This window comes from Python bivittatus, unplaced genomic scaffold (assembly GCF_059951505.1).
Source record: "Python bivittatus isolate LINGU-HERP-01145 unplaced genomic scaffold, Pbiv_v1 ctg000580_np1212, whole genome shotgun sequence".
Lineage (NCBI taxonomy): Eukaryota > Metazoa > Chordata > Lepidosauria > Squamata > Pythonidae > Python > Python bivittatus.
This window is the reverse complement of record NW_028277087.1, coordinates 20,610,897-20,631,862: the sequence shown is the minus strand read 5'-3', so window position 1 is coordinate 20,631,862 and position 20,966 is coordinate 20,610,897. Positions and strand designations below refer to the sequence as shown.

General features: G+C 40.1%; 1 protein-coding gene across 1 annotated transcript in view; it reads right to left on the bottom strand.

Moving 5' to 3' along the window:
- Positions 1 to 20,966, bottom strand: part of PRKCH (protein kinase C eta) — a 100,736-nt gene that overhangs the window by 22,302 nt on the left and 57,468 nt on the right. The window contains exon 10 of the mRNA XM_088149735.1: positions 18,140 to 18,294. Within this exon, the coding sequence (XP_088005861.1) occupies positions 18,140 to 18,294 (155 nt within the window). The remainder of the gene's footprint in view (positions 1 to 18,139; positions 18,295 to 20,966) is intronic.

Here is a 20,966-nt window from a genome sequence, read left to right as displayed (position 1 = left end):
TTTTTGAGCAGTAAAAGTTCATATTTTAGCTGAATGAATTTAACCTACTCTAGTGACTGGCTCAGCTGGTGAAGTGTTAATGTAAAGTATATAAATATTCCAATCATTAAGATGTGTTTCTTTTTTAAAAAAAATCTGTATGCAAAGCCTATCAGTTAATAGGATTCTTGAATGGATATCTAAGGAAGAAGGTAACCCTATCATACTACCTGTGTTGAAGCTGAGAACTGCAAGGATATTTGTGAAGAAAAGAAAAGAAAAGAAAAGAAAAGAAAAAAGAAAATAAAAGAAAATAAAAGAAAAGAAAATAAAAGAAAAGAAAAGAAAAGAAAAGAAAAGAAAAGAAAAGAAAATAAAAGAAAAGAAAAGAAAAGAAAAGAAAAGAAAAGAAAAGAAAAGCCTTTATGGATGAGATGCACTGTAGTGTATATATCAGTGGTGTGCATGTATCATTATACTACCCAGATTTTGGAAGGCTCCTTCAACTAAAATAGCCATGTCAAGGCAAGGCATTATTGCGGGTAGGAAAAGAATGGCCTCCTTGATGTTGCAGAACTGTAGCTCTTGCAATCTTAGCCACCAAGGCCAATGGTAGGGATTTTTACCATTTAAGAGCCTCAAAGACTAAGAAGAGTGAATGTGTGAGAGAGACAGACAGGGACAAAACAGAGAGAAAAAGAAGTATGGTCATATGTGCAGAATACAGAGTAGGTAACACGAACATCTTGTTAAAATTCCCATTAACTAAAATATGTTTGATACATGCCAAACCATGGTATCCTGGCACTTCCATGCATGCCATGATCCCATTCCTCTCTCTCTATTTACTTCTCATCCCAAATCTGTTCCCAAGGGTTGGGGGGGGGTCCTCCAGAGCAGCCCTGGGGCATGCACAAGCAGATGCAGAGGAAGGGGAAATCCCATTACAAAGCCTGCTCACAGAATGTTGCGTGTAGCCTTCTAGAAACAAGATTTGCCATTTAAGGTTATTTTGTGGCTTGTGAATGCAGCAGACACATTGGAACCCATCTCTAATCTGGAAGGCATGATTTGGTTTCCATAAACCCGCAGTAGTGCGGTTTTTACTTATTCCTGGCTAAGATAGGAATTCATCTGAGCAAATGTTTACTTTAGACTGATGTAACATAATGATGTATTGCTAAATCACAAAGAAGGCACATATTTCCATTTGCTGAGCAACTTCCATGATGGATGTGACACAATTACAGAGATCAAGTCTAAAGGCTTTTAGGTCTAAGAGCTCTTAACCAAAAGGACACAAGAAATGCTTTGCTGGATTAGACTAGGTTCACTTTGTCCAACAATTTGCTCCAGCCATAGTTCAGGTGCTTCCTCATCCAAAGTATACTGTCTCTGTGCATGTAAATTCCATTTAGTTAAGCCCAACTGAGAGTCAGTTTGGTGTAGTGGTGAAGGCACTGGGCTAGAAACCAGGAGATGGTGAATTCTAGTCCCACCTTAGGCACAAAGCCAGCTTGGTGACCTTGGACCCATCACTCTCTCTTAGCCCTAGGAAGAAGGCGGCAATGGCAAACCACTTCTCCCCCCCAGAAAAAACCCTTGCCAAGAAAGCTGCTGGGACTAGTCCAGGTAGTCACCAGGAGTAAAAAACTGACTTGAAGGCACCAAAAAAAAAAAAAGCCCAACTATCCTCAAGGCTAACCATGCCATCAGACAAGCATATAAGTGGCGATCAAATCATAAAAAGGCTGATGCATTTCCTCTAAGGGGAAAGGCTTCATTGTTTGGGGGATTTTACTTTGCAGTAGAAACAATAAATGACTAAGGGTGAACTAACAGAGGTGTAATAGATTATGCCTGTGGAGGAGGAAATGGATAGAAAAAATTATTTGCCCCTTGTAATACCGGAGTCTCAGGAATACTCATGGAGATTGAATAGCAGGAGCTTTAGAAAATATATAAAGAAACCTTCTTCCTCATGTCAGTCAATACACAAGTAACAAGGTATTTGTTCCAGTCTGGAAACCAGAACTTCCACGTGCAATATTTGTCACTACCATGTATGGAAGTTCTAGGTTTCAGGCTCAACGCTCAAGCTAGGGCTTGGAAACCCCATCCAGTCCCTGCCCAACTAAACTCTGGAGCCTGCAGTCAATCAACAGAGACTAAGAAGAGGCAATGTGTAACTCTAACTCCAACCTGCTTTGCTAGAAACCAGTTCAGATCTGTGTTATGAGCATTCTCTTCTTTTCTCCATCATACTGTGTGGGGGCAAATGAGAGAAAAAAAGAGTGCCTGAAAGGGCAGAAACAGTATCAGAGATATTATATCCATTTGGGGCTCTGGATCTGCTACCCTCATGGTGCAATTCCCAAGAGAAAGTGGCCACTGATCCCCAATATAGACAGTGCTGAACTAAATGGGCCAATGGTCTCTAATGGCTTAAATGAGGATGGGACAATGTCATAGACATACATTTCTCACTGGTTATTAGTAACAACGAATGTGGAACCTACAGATTCAGAGACAATATGCTTTGAAAGCCAGTTGTCGGAGGATGGCTATTCCTGGCTTAAGGGCATCCATGGGTTGGCCATTATTGGAAATATGTTATAGGATTATATATAAGAAGTCCAATATATATTTTGGAATTATTCTTTTATTCTGAACTGATTGGGCACTTTTTGGAATCAGATGGTGAGCATCCTGTCCAGGGTACTGAGTTGTGAAAGAGAAATGAGTAGTGGTCATCTCCTTTGCACAGCTGTATTTTTTTCAGGTCTTTGGAATCTGTATACTTTGTCCTCTATAGCACTGCTAGGAGAGGAGGTAAGACTGGCAATGTATCTTTTTTGCAAGCCACAGGCACTGAGTATTTGAGTCCAGGGAGCTGAATTAAGCAGGGTTGGCTTTGCTGGTTCTGTGTCCTATTCTCATCAAGAGGAAGAGGCTTGTTTGTAGGTAATTTGAGAGCTAACTTTGGATACACCAAACATTCTAAATTCCAGGTCACAGGGGAAAATTGCTAAGTTGTCCCAAGAAAACTAGCCAGCCTGAGTCATCTGAAAAAAACCAAAAAAGAATAGCTGTTCAGTATTACTGCGCAGAATGCTGGTAATTTAATTTTCCAAATCAGTTCCATTTAACAGAACAGCAAAGAAAATGCAGCCATTGAGGACAGTTTGCTGCAAATATCCTGACATACTGAACCAATTAGGAGTGAATCTGTGCTTTGTAAATACTGAATATCTAGGAAGCAAAATTACTTCAACAGTAAAATTAATTTATGTACATTTAACCTGTTGCCAGAGTATTTTGCAAATGATAGGGAAGAAAATTTGCATGGCAGGATACACATGCCATGAGATGTATATACAACTTACAGTATATATAAGGTTCTGTATAAAGTACTGCTGTAACATAATGCATTATAACAAGATGAAACAGGTAAGATGGAACATAAAATCCTCGTATAATCTCTGTGTTCTTCTCAGATTCTACTCAAAAAAGATCTGTTTAGACATCTCTGTAATTAGGGACCTATGAAGTTTCATTGCTTTTTCAAACCAAGCGTTCTCAAAATCAAGGGTTTATCCTAGACCTTTTATTTCACCAGAGATGCCATATATGGATCTGGCCATTGTGAGTACTAAAAACGGGTTCTCTGCTGCTGAAGTATAGTCACTAACTAAGTATGCACATTAAACTGAAATTCATTCCATACCTCAGAAGAAATTCTAAAATTGATGTATTTATACTGTATTAGGATATTAGATGCATTCCAGCTAAGTCATTGATCCAAAGGCGTCCTGAGGACCTCCTGCATCAGATCCCAACAAGCAGAGAAACATAGAGCGTAGCAAAGCATTAAGAGAAAAATTAAGGAATACAATTAAAGAAAGACTGTTGAGTGAAAGGGTCCCTTTGTCTGCTATCAATTTCCTCAAACGTAAGGAAAACTATCTCCCCCAAGTTATTTTAATATTTACAAAATGGATAATAAACTTGGCTGAAGGGAAAATGCAGATTAACAAGAGAGAGTTAAGTCCTCCACCCCCCAGTAAGAAATCCAGCTTGGTCTAGCAGCCGGAACTGATTTTACAACCTGCTCTTTATACTAAGGAACCATAGTTTTCCCCACAGCCATCAAAATGACAAGGAAATTGTTAAACTGACCTTAGTACAATTGCTGCTTGTTAAAACTACACAGAGTCTTGGCTGCATTTCCAACTAATTTTTTATGATACCATGAAACCTTCACGCAAGGAAGTGGTCTAAAGAATTGCTGTGCACCATGAGCAACTGTGGATTGTTTTTAAATGTTGTTTATCACGGTTTAAATTATTTTCTTTTTCAGCCAAGAGGAAGGAAGTGGGGGTTAAACTAACTTGTCAAATATTTTTGGAGACATTTTACTCATGATCCAGAGATTCTATGCTTTTCTTCTTTTTCTTAATTTCAATGTTTATATCACACATTATTACGACCATCAATCTATCTGTTGTTGTATAATAACGCTCCTTAGCAGGGAGTCACATTTCAAAGAAAGAATAGTAGTCCTTTCATGCGAAATGGGATAGAGAGACATTTCCCAGAACTGCAAGAAAAATACTGTTTCACTGAATGTATGACCGGAATTCCTTCCAGAAAGTCTATGGCATGTTGACTGGGTAAATCTCATGGTCTCAAACAACCAAAGGTCTGTAAGTCCAACAGATTCTTTCATTCGCCTGGACAGAGGCAGTGGAATTTTCATAACCTACCCAATATCCTGCAGCTCATTCATTCCTAACAGCATTGCTATTCTATGCATGCCAAGATTTGGAGGGGGTGGGGGAGAGAGAAAGAGAAAGAGAAAACTTTCCTCCTGGAACCATCAATGCAAAAGACATTCACTCCAGAGCAAAAAGTCTAGAGTAATGTCTCCTAAATGTTTGTTCCTTCGGCACAATCATTTTCTGCACTAAAAATAGAAGTAGAAACTCCTGTTCATTTACATCCCCAAATTAAATAAATGCATTTTCTCAACCAGCTCACAGGACTATGAATGGGCCTCCTCTTAGCACTAGGAGAATAATTCAGTAGATATTCCAACCTGTTGTGTCCTTCAGGGGCTTCCTGGACAATGGTGGTACTTCTGAAATTCAATTCATCTCTCAGCCATAGCTTGAATAGTGATAGGGAATCCTGATCCTGATTAAAACTACTTTAGGGTGAAATAATTGTCTATTTATTAGAAAGAGATGAAATCAATGCTGCATAATCCCCACTCCATTCTAAAACACAGAACAATGGATACCTCTAGAAGGCTGACTTAATTATTCTACAGTGCATCATCTCCTCTAATGACATTCAAGCATGCCCCCCTTATGCAGTTTGAGAATCAGGGAGACAGAAATGTTTTGGACTAATTGAATAACAGCCATAGTTTGAGAAGAGTTTTTTATTTCTAAACAATTATCAGTTTGGACTAGGTCAGGAATTGTTGAATCTGTATGGGGCTTCCTCATGTGATGATGCTGAACCACAGATGCCTTTGGACTGATAGGAAAAGAAGGGCTACAAGTATTAGAAATCACTTGAATGAATGGAGGCTTATCTCCTCCAGCTTCAGCATTAAATATATAGTTTTGCATGAAGAAGAATATGCCAAAAATGGATCAATGAAGAGAAAACTTACAATTTGCAAGACTTAACTGTTAACAGGACAAAAAGGGAACCATTCAAGACTCTCTCCTTAGAATGGTCAGAAGTGCCCTTATGGTTTCAATATCTCTAATAAGCAGTCCGGTCCAGGAAGAATTACAGAAACAAAGTGGTACGCTCACTGACTTGACTGAATTTAAAAGAGCATATAACAAATACAGAATGTTTGTTCAGGCTTATATATAAGTTGTTACTGAAATATGATTCGAAGACTGAACAAGTTACAGATTGCATGGATGTAGAACAAGGACAACATCGGGAGTATCAAACACCAGTTTGACTGTGAATATTACACTAAGAAAAAATGTCTGTAAGATGTTCTTCTGCTGATATATTTCCTCAATGGTGACTGTTAAAAGAGACAACGCATATTCAGTTTTGTTGGAAAAGTGAATGTCAGGAGCCAGCCTTCTCAGTGAAGAACTTCCAGACTGGATGACTCCACATGCAGATTGGCCACTGAGGATTTCCAGGTAGCAGAAGGACTGCTTGCCCCACTGAACCTTGATGAGTCCTAGTGAGTTGGTTATTCTTCTATCCTGCTTTCTACTCCTGTATCAGTCCTTGGTCCTGACTATTGGCCTGTCCCAAGATTTCTGGTTCTTGGCTCATGTCAGGCGGCAGTCCATAGGCCAGCCCTGAGGCAAGAGTGTTAAAAACAAAACAGGACAAAAGCTTTCTGTGCTTGAAAAGTGTTGAGCTCTGTAATTTTCATCAGAATGTTTTTTCCGACTTGATGCCTCAGAATAAGAGATGCAGAGGCATATTTGAGGGCCACTATTTTAACTCACCAGAAGAAAGATTGTGACCCTCTGCATTTCCCCACCCCACCCCATGTTTAAATGAATCTGCAATGAAGTTGACACAAGAAACCTGGCATAAAACTCCATCATATCAAATTGTGCTGGTTTCAGCAAGGTCAGTAACGGAAGCTCTTTCCTTTGGTGCCTGTTTCTTCTTGCCTCCTGTGCAAGTCCAATTATATTACCTTGATGTGGAAACACATTTAAAGAAGATGGTTGCAGGGTACCACCCTTCAGGAGTGCCAAAAAATGACTCACTGAAATTACTTGCAGGTGGCCATTCAGCTAAGAAAACAATCTGTGGCTGCACAAAGACAATCCCATGTCAGCCCAAAAAAAAAAAAAAAAGAATGCTAGATTGCAGAGGTTTCTTCAAGCTCTATTTTAAACCATTAAGACTACTTCCCAGTTTTTGGAGAACTTGGATTCTGAAGACTGTCTAGATGCTACTCTTGAGTTCCTTGGAATACAAATGGGGGGGGGGGGGAAACAAAGATGGAGAAAAAAAATCTGTGACTCACTTGGATATCTGACTGGGGCCATAATCCAAATCCCTAATTATAAATTATAATTAAGATTATAAATCCTGCTGTCAGCAAAGGCTTGATGTTTAGACACTCAGCAGGCCTCCACTAGTATTAAGGAGTTTAGTTTGGTGATCATAATTGTTTCATTAATGTCTATGGCTTATTACTAGGAGTTCTGCCAGGTCCTACCAAACCTAGCCTTGTCTTTCTGCCTCAAACCTCCTACCCAATGTTGTCCACTTTAACCTATTGAAAATTTCACTCAGCATCTTAAAGGCTCTCAAAAGGGACAGTTGTGGGGATTGATGCAATACATGTCAATACATCTATATACTTAGAACTATAATTCAAAGCACTGTTAGAACACAAACTGAGTAATGTTACAAAGTGCTGTACCTGATCCGACAAAACTGACCTTTCACAGAAAATTCACAGAAAATTCAAAGCTGACCTTTTAACTCTACAGGAAATTCAATAAGAAATATCTAGGAACAGAAGCAGAAGCTGGATCAAGAAAAGGGGAGTTAGAAGACCAAACATTCCATTCCATTTCAATGAACATACAAAGCTATCTTACCCTGTCAGCCTAATTCTTCCAGCCAGCATTATCTACTTCAACCTTCCTCAACGTGGGCACCCTTCAGATGTGTGAACTTTAGTTCCTGGAATGTCCCAAGTGGCATGGTCATTGCAGAAAATTGTGGAAGTTAAAGTCTACATATCTGAAGGGATCTAGGCTCAGGAAGTTCAGTCTACAATCACTGGCTAACTCCACGAGGTCCAAGACAGAGAGATGCTAGCAGCCTGAACATTGTACTTCGTACTGTCCTAAATATGTGCTCTATGGCTGAGCTCTGGCCTTGACTTAGATTTGGTGATAGCTGGTACTCTGCAACCACCAGCTCCTCAGCTAGCCACTGTTTATTTGTATATTATATTTCTACTGTCATGGTATATTGCAATTTTTATTTGAAACACTAAGAACAAACAGTGAAACCATCTCATACATTGATATTGTAGGAAATATGGGACAATAAAAACACTTGAACATAGGAAAGCCCTGCTGGGTCAGGCCAAGGTCCATCTTAGTCCAGCATTTTGTTTCTTACAGAGCCAACCAGATACTTCTAGGGATGGCTTTTAAGCAGGAAATCCGTCACCCACCACTGTTCCCCTGCAACTGATATCTGGAGACAGGCTATACCCAACCTGGAAGAAACACAGATTCTTCAAGTTTTATGAACCATGATTAGATCTGCCCTCCATGAATTTATCCAATCCTATTTTAAAGCTATTCCAGAGGGTGGCCATCATCACCAACTTAGAAAAATAAAAAGGAAAAAAAAAAGCCATCATCTCAGTGTAATGTGGACTCTTGCAATCAAAAACTGGCTGGAAGAAGAGGAATGCCTTTTCCTACCGCTGAAGATATTTCAATGTGGGATCACTTCTGTCTGGCTATGGAAGGCATTCCCCAAGGGCTCCTTGGAGCATGAAAGTCACCTTTTCACTAAATCCCACTCACATATATATGTGACCCAGGATAAAGATTCCTCAGCCATTCCATTTTTACAGGAATTGTGATCACAAGGCCTTAGAGGACAAAAAGCAGAAAACCCTTCCAGTGGAGACTCACATACCTCTAATTCTTTCCTCCAGGCGTTTTTGCTACAGTCATGTTTTCCAGAGCATTTCTTGGAATGCACAGCCTACTATTTGAGCTAAGGCAAGATGCTTACCATTGCCCTGACACATTTAGAGAACAATTTTCTGGAAGGAATAAAAATGCATCTTATGCAAGAGATTCATAACTGACACTCTTTTTTTTTTAAGAACTGAAATAAAGATGTACAGTTTACAGATTACAGTTGCAATGGGGTCATTTTGTCCCTGAAGCTGCCTTATATTCCTATGGGGGGGGGGGCGGGGAAACCCAAGAAAAAACAGGTTTTAATAGCTTGACTGGCTGTTTTTATCCAAACAGGTCTTTGGATAATACATTACATCATACCCAAAGTAACCATTTTGGTCCAATAAGACCACTATTACTTGAACAAATAAACAACCATTTTTAGATCTGCTTCATAAAACTAAAGGTCTGTAGTTAAACTTTAATTGGCTATTCCAAACTGCACTGAATCTTAGAATGGAAGGGAACTTGGTGATCATAAAGTCCAACCTCCCGCCCTATGCAGGAGTATACTGCTACAGCAATTAAAGTATCTGCATATAAACTAATGATACAATTTGGCTTCCTGCAGTCTTAAAGATGCCATTTTCCCGACTAAAACTCAACTGAATTTTACTTTTTTATGCAACAGAAGAGGAAAATTCTTAGATAAATATAATCATATTCATTATTTTATTAATGTTGAACTACATTTAAATTATTTCACACCAGCTCCATAGATGTTGGACCATCAATCCATTTACCCTACTATTACCTTCCTTGACCAGCAGAAACTCTCCAATCTCTTAGGCAGAGTGCCTGCCAGCCCATTAACTTAGCTTGAACCCAAGTCCATGTGCATGCAAAGAATGTAGTAGATGGGCTTTCTCAGCCCAATTCTCACAGGATTATTATGAAAATAAAGAGAATCCTCAGCACATTCATAGGATCCGAAGTATGGAGTTGGAAAGGATTAACAAAAAAACCAATTAACCTATCTTCAAGAGGTGGCTATCCAGCTTTTTCTTAAAAAGCCTCCAGGTGGAAAACCCACCATCTCTGTAGATAGACTGTTCCACTGTTGTACAGATCTTATCATCAGGAAATTTCTCCTTATGTTTACACAAAATATCAGCAGTTGCAAATTATACCCGTTATTTCTGATATTAGTTTCTATGGCAATAAAAAATAATTCCTGACCATCTTCCCTATTGCGCCTGTTGATGTACCTCAACACTGATGTCATGTCTCCCCTTAGACTTTTTTTCTCCAGAACAAACACCTCAAGTGCCTTTAGTCTGTCCTCACAGGGCATGACATCAAGTCCCTGCATTATCTCTTGTCCTTCTCTGAACCTGTTTTTAACCTGTCAATATACTTCTGGAAATGTGGTGCCAGAACCATACATAATACTGCAGGTGTGGTCTCACCAATGCAGAGTGGAAGGAATAAAGACTTTGTGTACTTGAATAAAATGCTTCTTCTGATTCAGCCCTTGAAACAGCTGTCTCACACTGCTGTGTCATGTTGAGCTTGTTGTCAGTGAACACATCCAAGTCCTTTTTGATGTCATGCTTCCAAACCATGAATCCCACATCTTGTATGTGTGCCCTATATTTTTTCTCCCTTACGATTGTACCTGCATTTCTTCCTGTTGAAAGACATCTGATTTCTCTCAGCGTATTCTTCCAACTTGCCCATTTGCAAGCTCCTTGGAGGAATATAGAACTTAAACACGGCAAATAATAGAGCTGGGAGGAAATGATAAGAACCAAAGCGAAGGGAACTAAACACCAGTTCAAGTAGTAAGCTGACAGCTTCTAACAAGAGAGTCCTTATAACTGGGCAAAGTTTGTTTGTTTATACACACACACACACACGTTAATTATTAGAACTCCAAATAACTGTTCAGAATAAGATCAACAGCAGCTGTTAAAGGCTCTGAAACAATTAAAATAGCCTTTGTCCAGATTCAAACCTGGCTCATTCTAAGATTCCCTTTGCTTGATAAACATTCCAAACTAGGTTTTCTTTGCAATTTTTCCCCTGCACTCTGGCCAACCATGTCCAAAGTGTATATATCCAGAGAGCCATTAAACCTTTGCACAGAACCTGACCAAACAAGGGAGGATGAGCAACAATTTTTAAAAAGTAAGCTGAACAATACATAGCTTAGAGGATGCCAAGCTTTCAACAGAAGTGTGCCAAGAAACAAGAAAGGACTGTGTCCAAACAGAGAGAGGAAAAAGCGTGGGGGAAATACTGAGGGTGACATTATTTTCAGGGCAGTAAAATACGACAGATTCAAGCTGCATGATAAGCTTAATAAACCTATTTGCTGCTGAACTCTAATTTAGCAAGAGGAAAGGAGATCTTAGGAACCAAAATTGTTGCACTGCCAAACAACAGTTGACGCTTCCTCCACGCCACCCAAACCATGATGTTACGTGCCCTCTTTCACCTCAACCTCTGATTTAGACATGTTCAAGCCTGTGTGTGATATCATCAAGAAACATTAATAGCCAACAGCATTAAGACAGCTACAAGCAAGTGCTGCCAGCAGTGCAATAGCCTTTCATACAAAACAGATCAGTCCTAGCCTGATGCCCACACCAAACTCTTTTATGCAATCTCTAATATCATACCTCCCACATCCCCAGATGAAGAGAAAGATTTGCGTTCTGTGAACGTTGCAGCAATGTTTAGTAGAAGTACAGACCCTCTGGAGATCAAACTGATTTCAAAGGTGATTTCCTCACCCTTTGTCCTTTGCTGTCTACCATCATAGCAACTAAACCTTCCCACACGCTGCACGCCCCTTGAGTTTCCAGTATGCCTGGCAAAAATTCCCTTAGCTCTTGACAAACTCCATTCCCCACATTTTAAATCTGTTGATGGTTTTCATATCAAAGCATGAATGGAAAGCTAGCATGCTACAAAACAATGTGCTAGCTCAACCATGCTTGCTATGACCTACATATTTGTAGCTGCAGCCCCATGCTTTGTTTGGAAATGTGTCAAACCTGCCCAGGAAATGGATCATTATGTTGGTCGGAAAACCGGTGTTGGGTAGGTACAAGGATCTGGCATGAGAGTCTCCAAATAACAGGCAAGACAAGAGAAATCCAACCCAACTCATTTATTACTGCAGCAATAAATAAAGGAGGACGCATCCAAGTGACACTACACAGGGAGCGTACTCAGTGCTTGTCACATTAGGCCTTTTATGCAATATTCAAACAGGGAGAAAGAATATGATTGGTCAAAATTTGATACAAATCGCACATGCGTATAACACCTTGCCTAGCCCATAATATACAAGTGGGGGTACAATTATAATATAATTATAACAGAGGAGGTGTGGTTTTAGGGTCCGTCCATCATAAGGTCACAATAGTTCACCAGTCTAACCGCAGAACCGGTCTTATCTGGTTCTGACCATTTGTCCTGGGTCTTCCTACTTTCCCTCAGTTTCATAACCCCCTTTTCTGCCCAGCAATAGCCAGTATAAGCCATCAATTAAAGCTGAGGTACTCAAGAGATTCTTGGGGGACAAGAGGGAGTGATAGGAGAACGAGGGTGTTTGCAGCCTGACATTCTGTGAAAATGTCCATCCCATCACTTATTCCCAAAATTCCAGACAGGCTCAGGGGTTCACAGAGTTTCAAAATAATTGTGATTCCATTAGCAGAGAGTATTGGTAGCTCAGGATTGAATGGTTATTCTTGATGTTTTCCAGCAGATGTTTCATTATCAGGCTAAGTAATGCAGCTCCACTCTCATCGCCCAGATAATCATCACCCATCACGATCATCACCCAGATAAGCAGAGATTAACACCAAGATTATCACCAGACATGCAATCAAGCAGTAAACAATACCCTAATGAAGGAACTACCAGGAAAAAACAAATGCCAACGCAGGCAGGGCAAGCCACTGCGTATAAACAGAGAGAAAACTCCATTCTAGCACTGAAATTGTTACCTAGCTCAGAGAATACCTAGAAGCCAATAACTAGTGAGCATGATTCAAATGTCCATAAATGCATACATTATTTTGAATATCTACTGTTTGGTCTTGGCGCAAATGGTTTGACTAGACTAAAAGTATCTTAATGTTGGTGTCTTTTCTACAATAACCAAGACTCCCATTCCCATATAATATGTACCCATTCATGTATTTTCTTTCCTTTTGAATTCTGTGCCAGATGAAAGTGGTTTGACCAGAGGCTGTTTCCACAATGTGTGGCAAGTCAGGGCTGGGAGTGTCTGGGCGCTCCCTCCAGCATCATCCTGTGTCCTCAGCCAGTCAGCCAGATTCTTCTTTTGTTTGGGGGGGGGGGGCAAAGGACTATTGATCATGAGGACATGTCCCTTGAAAATCTTTGCGCTGTGGTGGGGGACATGACACAGAGCTCACACAAAGACATGCCTGTTCTAAGGAGACCCTTAAGCATCTCCACTTTCCATATAAGTATTTATATTGCAAATACTTTTTCCTTTAGAAAAAAATATTCTATCTAAAACAAACTTTTTTTCAGAAATTTCATATATTTTGTTTTACTAAGTACAAACTTCTACGGATTCAGTTCATTAAAATATAAAGCTGTCTTTCTATACCTGCTTCCCTGGAACTTGCCCCATTAAACTCATTATTAGTAATTAGCTTTGTGAAGAATTGCACTTTGTTTTAGTCAAGACATTACATGAAAAAAATATTCAACAGAACAGTGTCTACGTTGCAATACTAAAGAGCCTTCCAGAAATTAAATTCCCTTGAACTCAGCAACACTTCTGAGTAAACATGTAACTCTCTGAAAAATGTCATATATGTGATCAAAGGAGATTAGATGCGCATTGCATTTGTCTTTTATAACAAAAGGATGATTTAATAAATTCAGATAAAAAGTTTAGCTGACGCACTCTTTCCTTATTTATGTCTTATCTTTTTCTTCAATTATTTTTGACTGCATGAAAATTTATAACTGCTATTATATGTCTTCTACATCAAAACAATGATTATTTATATAAACTATCTTCTTAATTTATTCATTAGATGTATATCCTACCTTTTGTATAGGAGCTCCAGGAGGTGTGTAGTTACATAGTGCTTACTCTTCCTATTTTTCACCAGAAAAATCAGCAACCATCTTGGGGGAAGGTTGATTTATTATTGTTGATTTGTGGCAACTATTGTTTTTATAATTTTGATTTATTTTGTGTATTCATAATTTTAACTTGTTATAATCCAAGCAGTGTCTTTTGGATTGGATGGGTTATAAAAAAACTGTTAAATAAACATATGGTTTTCAAGTTATCAGTTTCCAAGGAAGATTGTACTTTCTTCAGTAAGATCAGCAATACTATAATGGAAATTTTTCCAGAAAGCCATCTTGATCATTCATTGTATACCTTTCCATGCAGCGGGAGAAGGGGTTGAATCCTAGATTTTTTTCACATACAGAATACACACCTCTGGGGTTGTAATGTCTAATGATCTATTGTATATGGCGATGCTACACTTTCTCTAGAGCAGTGTTTCTCAAACTTGGCAGCTTTAAGATGTGTGGACTTCAACTCTCAGCACAGCTGGCTGGGGAATTCTGAGACACATCTTAAAGTTGCCGAGTTTGAGAAACACTGCTCTAGAGGGTGCTAAGTAAGAAAACATCAAGAACTGATATTATAACTCCTTTCGTTATTGCTAGATGTGACCTTGAAGCCTAATTCTTTCTGTAGCTACACCCATTTAGCCTTACTAACCTCTTCTATTACGTGTTCACATTTCTAACATAGTGACACATAAGGTAATATGTGGGGTAATATAAAAAAAAACCAGCAAGTATTGCCAAGAGTTTTTAAACTTTAAGTCTAATTATTAATTTAGTCATGTATATGCTAAATAATATTTTAAAATTCAATAAACCACAATTCTTCTCTAACTGCTGCTCTCCAGAAGTGTGAAACCAGCTCCCATCCTTCAACCTATCCAGAAAATATAGGAAAGATGCCAGATTGGGAAAGGCTGATTTAAACAGTATTCTATTTGAGGAATTTATTCTTGTTCCATATTTTTGCTGGTTAAGTAAGTGTTCAAGAGCATGAGAATCTTCTCTCGGTAGTTCAGACAGGAGCTCCACTTGCCTCATAACATCGAGATACTAAAACAGTTTTTTTACAGTGGAAATACTTTGTATAATTCTTCCACTCCAGCATAACATTTTGCTTCCAAATACACAGCAAATGCTGTGTGTCATGGTCACCATGTTCCCCAGCAAGGAAAAAAGATGCTTCTCACTAATTCTGCAACTCTGTCTCATTCTCAATTCCCTTTTTACAGACTGTACTGTTCCCCAAAGAAAGTGAGATTCCAAATCACTATACAACAAGCTTTCTTCAAACAACAACCAACAACAGTTGACGATATTCAAACAGCCCTCCTGACAGCTCTCCCAGCTCAGATCTCAACACCTAGAGCTTTGTCTTACTCTTTCTTTAATGTCTTATCCCAGAATAATATCCCAGAATATTTTTAGGAGCTCTCCAGCAAGCACACGCCCAGGCATGTATTTATGCCAAGTGAAAAGTTTGAACAAAAGCTGGTGATGGGATTATTACCAGGCTGACCTTCCTGAAACACAAGAAGTAATATGAGGATTTTATGAAAGTTGTTGTACCTTCAGAAAAGGTAGCCCTACAATATGTCCTTTGATACTGAAGCTCAAGCTTAGATACTTTGGCCACCTAATGCGAAGAGAGGACTCCTTGGAAAAGACCCTGATGCTGGGAAGGATTGAAGACAAAAGGAGAAGAGGATGGCAGAGGATGAGATGGTTAGATAGCATCACTGAAGCAATGAGCTTGAAACTGAGCAAACTCAGGGAGGCAGTGAAGGACAGGAAGGCCTGGCACGATATGGTTCATGGGGTCACGAAGAGTTGGACGTGACTTAACGACTGAACAAGAACAACAACATGTCCTAGTAGCAAAACAGAGTTACAACCCTCAAAAAGTCAGAACTGCATCCCTGATTAATAGGGAGGGTGGGAATATATGAAATGGCAAAAAAAAAAAAAAAAAAAACCCACAGAAACATCAGAGGAAATATTGCTGCCTCATATTGCTCCTTTTCATCCAGGTCAGAAGCCCTAAAAAAATTTTAAAATGTACTTTTAAAGATTAATAAGTTAAATCACCAACAAGTTGCTGTCTTCATGCTGCCAGGTGGTAGGACTGAATCCACTAGACCAGTGTTTCTCAACAGTGGCAACTTTAAGATGTGTGGACTTCAGCTCCCACAATTCCCCAGCCAGCATCCAGTCAGAGTGCATACATTGGAGTGAGCATGGTTGCTATCTCATCTCCTTGGCTCCCTCTGCCACCTGTGTCACATACCCTGATAGCCACATGCTTTATGATAGCATGAAAGATATTTCACGATCAGGCCTCTTTTTATACAAATAAAAAAAAAGAGTGGCCCCAGGGGATGAGGCCAGTGGAACTGATCTTATTCCCCTTTGTGATTTGTTGAACGCATGAGAAGGGAGGGATTTATATGTACAGCGATCAACTGATGCCACAGTTGGCTTATTTATTTACCTGGGAGAAACTCCTCTTAAAATGGGCCCTAGAACCCATATATTTGAAACTTGAGATCACAACAGCGGAAGAGAGGGTCTGACTACCATAACAAAAACCTGAGCTGCATCAACATAAAATGTACATATTGCTGACACAACTTCCTCAATTGGTTGAGTTGCATACAGCAAAGTGATACCAGGCCATATTTATACATCTAGATAGCACCACACTATTTCCTGTGAGTTTTTCTTCTACCCCAGATGCGAATTTGATACATGGCCAGCCATTACAGGAAGGGCTGGCAGTAATTCCTTCTGAATTCTTCTAGGTTTCAGATATGACCACAATCCAGGGGTTGTCATCAACACAATCATAAGCAAAAAATATCAGCACATATTGGCTGTAAGCTAGTTATAATAAGTAGCAGCTGTTATTCTCTTATTTTCAGTGCTGGCGGAAAAAAAAGTTTTTTCAGCTGATTGGCATATTTGGGATTTTTTAGAACAAGGGGACATTCTTGCAAAGTGACTGCTGGGAAATTTACCCATTCATAAAATGGCTGCCCTGGGGTCATACCTACTTACAAAGCTCCAATTTACCAGAATGTTATCTATTACCTCCTCTAGAAATTCCCTCTCTACTAACACTGTTTACCTTCGTTGTTGTGTTCTGGGGAGGTGGGCAGAGTTTCAAGCTAAGCATTGGTCTGCAGCTCTTCATCATGTTGTTTTCTAAGACAGCTTAAGGGGTCCATTTTTGACTCAGAAGCATTCTTGGAAATAAAGATGCTGGAATTTTGTACGCCAGTTTCCCATTTGTTTTAAGAAAAATATTTTGTTAAATGGCACTTGGGGCAGATGAGCAGATACCAAAAGAGGAGGCTGTTGACACACTAGTTCCTGCAGGTATAACATTAGCAATCCCAGCTCCATACCTGGTGTTTGGAATAGCTCAGGCCTGTTTCATCCATATATACCAACATTAGGATTGGACAATCCCAACCCCTCACTACTGTGGTCTATATTCTCTTCCAAAAAAAGTTGAATTTCACAAAAGTTTATCTATACAGTGGAACCTCGGGTTACGAATTTAATTCGTTCCATGACTCTGGTCACACCCCGAATTGGTCACAACCCGAAGGAAATTTCCCCATAAGGTTCAATGTAATTACCATTAATCCGTTCTGGCGTGGAGGACAGGGAGGCGGCTATTGCTTGGAGGGAGAGTCCCCCTCCCTACGACCACGTGTGAGGGGCGGAAAATGGCCGCGGACCACGTGTCAGGGGCGGAAAAATGGCCGCGGACCACGTGTCAGGGGCGGAAAATGGCCGCGGACCACGTGTCAGGGGCAGAAAAATGGCTGCGGACGTGTCAGGGGTGGAAAAATGGCCGCGTATCCTGTTCGTACTCTGAGGCGGAGTTCGCAAACCAAGGTAAATTTTTGCGCTGGAGCTGGTCGTAACCTGAAAAGTTCGTTAACAGAGGCGTTCGTAACCCGAGGTACCACTGTAATTTCTTTAGGAAGAAGGCATTCCCCCCAAAATAATCCATTTATCACATTGATATGTTTCACTCAAATATGTTAACTGAATAGAGATAAGAACTATGACTGTAAGACTCCATGATTTTCCCCAGTTGATCTTCTATGCCATGATCTTCCAGAAACTCCATAATCTTCCACACTGATGTGATGCCCCCCTCAAATTACATCTGTCAAATTTTCTCTTTCAGTGCAACAATAAATACAAAGAAGCCATCCCATTTATGAACTCCAGCAGGTATATTAATCACCATTAAGAATCCTCCCCAACAAAAAGGAACACTTGGTTGAGCCTAACAACAAAACAACAAATTGCAAATTGTTTTTGCTGACCTGTAAATGATGCCTCTCTCATGAAGGAACATGAGGGCTGAAATGATTTCTGCAGCATAGAATCGGGCTCGGACTTCATCAAAGCGACGGGATTTCTGGATGTGGAACATCAAATCCCCTCCATTCACAAACTCCATAACAAAGAAGAGGCGGTCCTGATCAAAAGCAATACCAGATACCATCATCAATGGAAAGATGTTCATTGTATTTCTTCTTCTCTCCCCAAATCTAATTCTAAAAAAAAATCCCTTTAAAATGAAACAGTAACATAAAGAGCAACAGCTTTTAAGATTTGACCACCTTGAGCCAAAGTGCATAGTATTTTAGCAACCTAGTTCAAGCCTGCAATGAAGTTTTCCCGTGCAAATTTGATGGCGTGGTGCTGCTATCTGCACTGGAAGTCCAGGTTTCAATCTTTTGCCTCTCACTGCAGCCCCAGCTCAGACTGCCTGCCATGCACCCAGAATTTGTATTGTCAGAGAGATCAAGTGTCCTCCTTTATTGAAAACAATTCTTTATCTGAAGGGCTATTGGAGGCCTGACCTCTATTTGAAAGAGTCTTTCATTTGAATGGCTATCCAATGCAAGTCTGGTTTAAAGACAACCATTAAAAAAGGTAGAGCAAGTGCTGGTCCACAGCCTGATGATCAACTGGCAGCATTTGGACAGAAGACTAAGCAAGCATACTGGTGGTCATGGATTCCCCTCTCTACAGTGAATTGGTTTATATTTCTATCTTAATTATAACAATGGTTTCTACATACAAAATAAATGCACTTCCACTTTTTGAAGATGGGTGGATGGATAGATAAATAGTCATACTAGTTTCTAGTAAATGCAAGAAGACAAGATCTCCTTTAACTGTTTCATTTGAGAGTCAATGAGTTTGTCTGGCTCTATGAGTTGCACAATCAATTTACAGATATGACTAAGTAGTAGCAAAGAAACCAGGCAGTTTGTTCTGCAGGAAGTCCTTCTATCATGGGAATAAAGCCCTTGTACCAAGATCAAGCACAGACCACATGGATGACAAAGGCCAATCAGCCCTACAAAATCCCTTCTGACCCTTTACTGGCTGGAACAGACCATGTGACTATAGGTTGGACCATATAAAATGAACTCATCAGCTATACCTGTTCTGATGAGCAAAATTCTAACTCTTGTCATGTCTTGCCTCTTCCCAAAAATGTATCTTTGTTCACTTGGCAGGACCTAAACCTGATGTTTGACTATTGTCCAAGTGCAAAATGCCAAACATTTAATTAAAGGAGGCAGACTGGATTATTTGCCTCCACCTACAGCTCTATTTGGCTATGTCTTCAGTATACAGTTGTGTGAAAAAGAAAGTATACCCTCTTTGAGTGCTGTGATTTTACGTACAGGACATAATAAAAATCATCTGGTCCTTTGTTGTTGTTTAGTCGTTAAGTCGGGTCCGACTCTTCGTGACCCCATGAACCATATTGCGCCAGGCCTTCCTGTCCTTCACTGCCTCCCTGAGTTTGCTCAGTTTCATGCTCATTGCTTCAGTGATGCTATCTAACCATCTCATCCTCTGCCGTCCTCTTCTCCTTTTGCCTTCAATCTTTCCCAGCATCAGGGTCTTCTCCAAAGAGATCTCTCTTCGCATTAGGTGACCAAAGTATCTGAGCTTGAGCTTCATTATCGATCTTTCCAATGAGCAATCAGGGTTGATTTCCTTTAAGATTGACTGGTTTGACCTCCTAGCAGTCCAGGGGACTCTCAAGAGTCTTCTCCAGCACCACAGTTCAAAGGCATCAATTCTTCGGCGCTCGGCCTTCTTTATGGTCCAGCTCTCACAGCCATACATTACTACTGGAAAAACCATAGCTTTGACTATGCGGATCTTTGTCGGCAAGGTGACGTCTCTGCTTTTTAATATGCTATCTAGGCTTGCCATAGCTTTCCTCCCAAGGAGCAAGCGTCTTTTAATTTCATGGCTGCAGTCTCCGTCTGCGGTGATCTTGGAGCCCAAATAAATGAAATCTGTTACTGCTTCCATTTCTACCCCTTCTATTTGCCAGGAATTCATGGGTCCAGATGCCATGATCTTAGTTTTTTTAATGTTGAGTTTCAAGCCAGCTTTTGCACTCTCCTCTTTCACCCTCATCAAGAGGCTCTTTAGTTCTTCTTCACTTTCTGCCATTAGGGTGGTTTCATCCGCATATCTGAGGTTGTTGATGTTTCTCCCTGCAATCTTAATTCCGGCTTTTGACTCTTCCAGCCTGGCATTTCTCATGATGTACTCTGCATATAGGTTAAATAAGCAGGGTGACAGTATACAGCCTTGTCGTATACCTTTCCCTATTTTGAACCAATCGGTTGTTCCATGACCGGTTCTAACTGTTGCTTCTTGGCCCGCATACAGATTTCTCAGGAGACAGGTAAGGTGGTCTGGTACTCCCATCTCTTTAAGAACTTGCCACAGTTTGTTGTGATCCACACAATCAAAGGCTTTTGCATAGTCAATGAAGCAGAAGTAGATATTTTTCTGGAACTCTCGTGCTTTCTCCATGATCCAGCGAATGTTGGCGATTTGATCTCTAGTTCCTCTGCCTCTTCGAAACCCAGCTTGTACATCCGGTAGTTCTCGGTTCATGTATTGCTGAAGCCTAGCTTGTAGGATTTTGAGCATAACCTTGCTAGCATGTGAAATGAGTGCAATTGTGCAATAGTTTGAGCATTCTTTGGCATTGCCCTTCTTTGGAATTGGAACATAAACTGACCTTTTCCAATCCCGTGGCCACTGTTGCGTTTTCCAAACTTGCTGGCATATTGAGTGCAGCACTTTAACACCATCATCTTT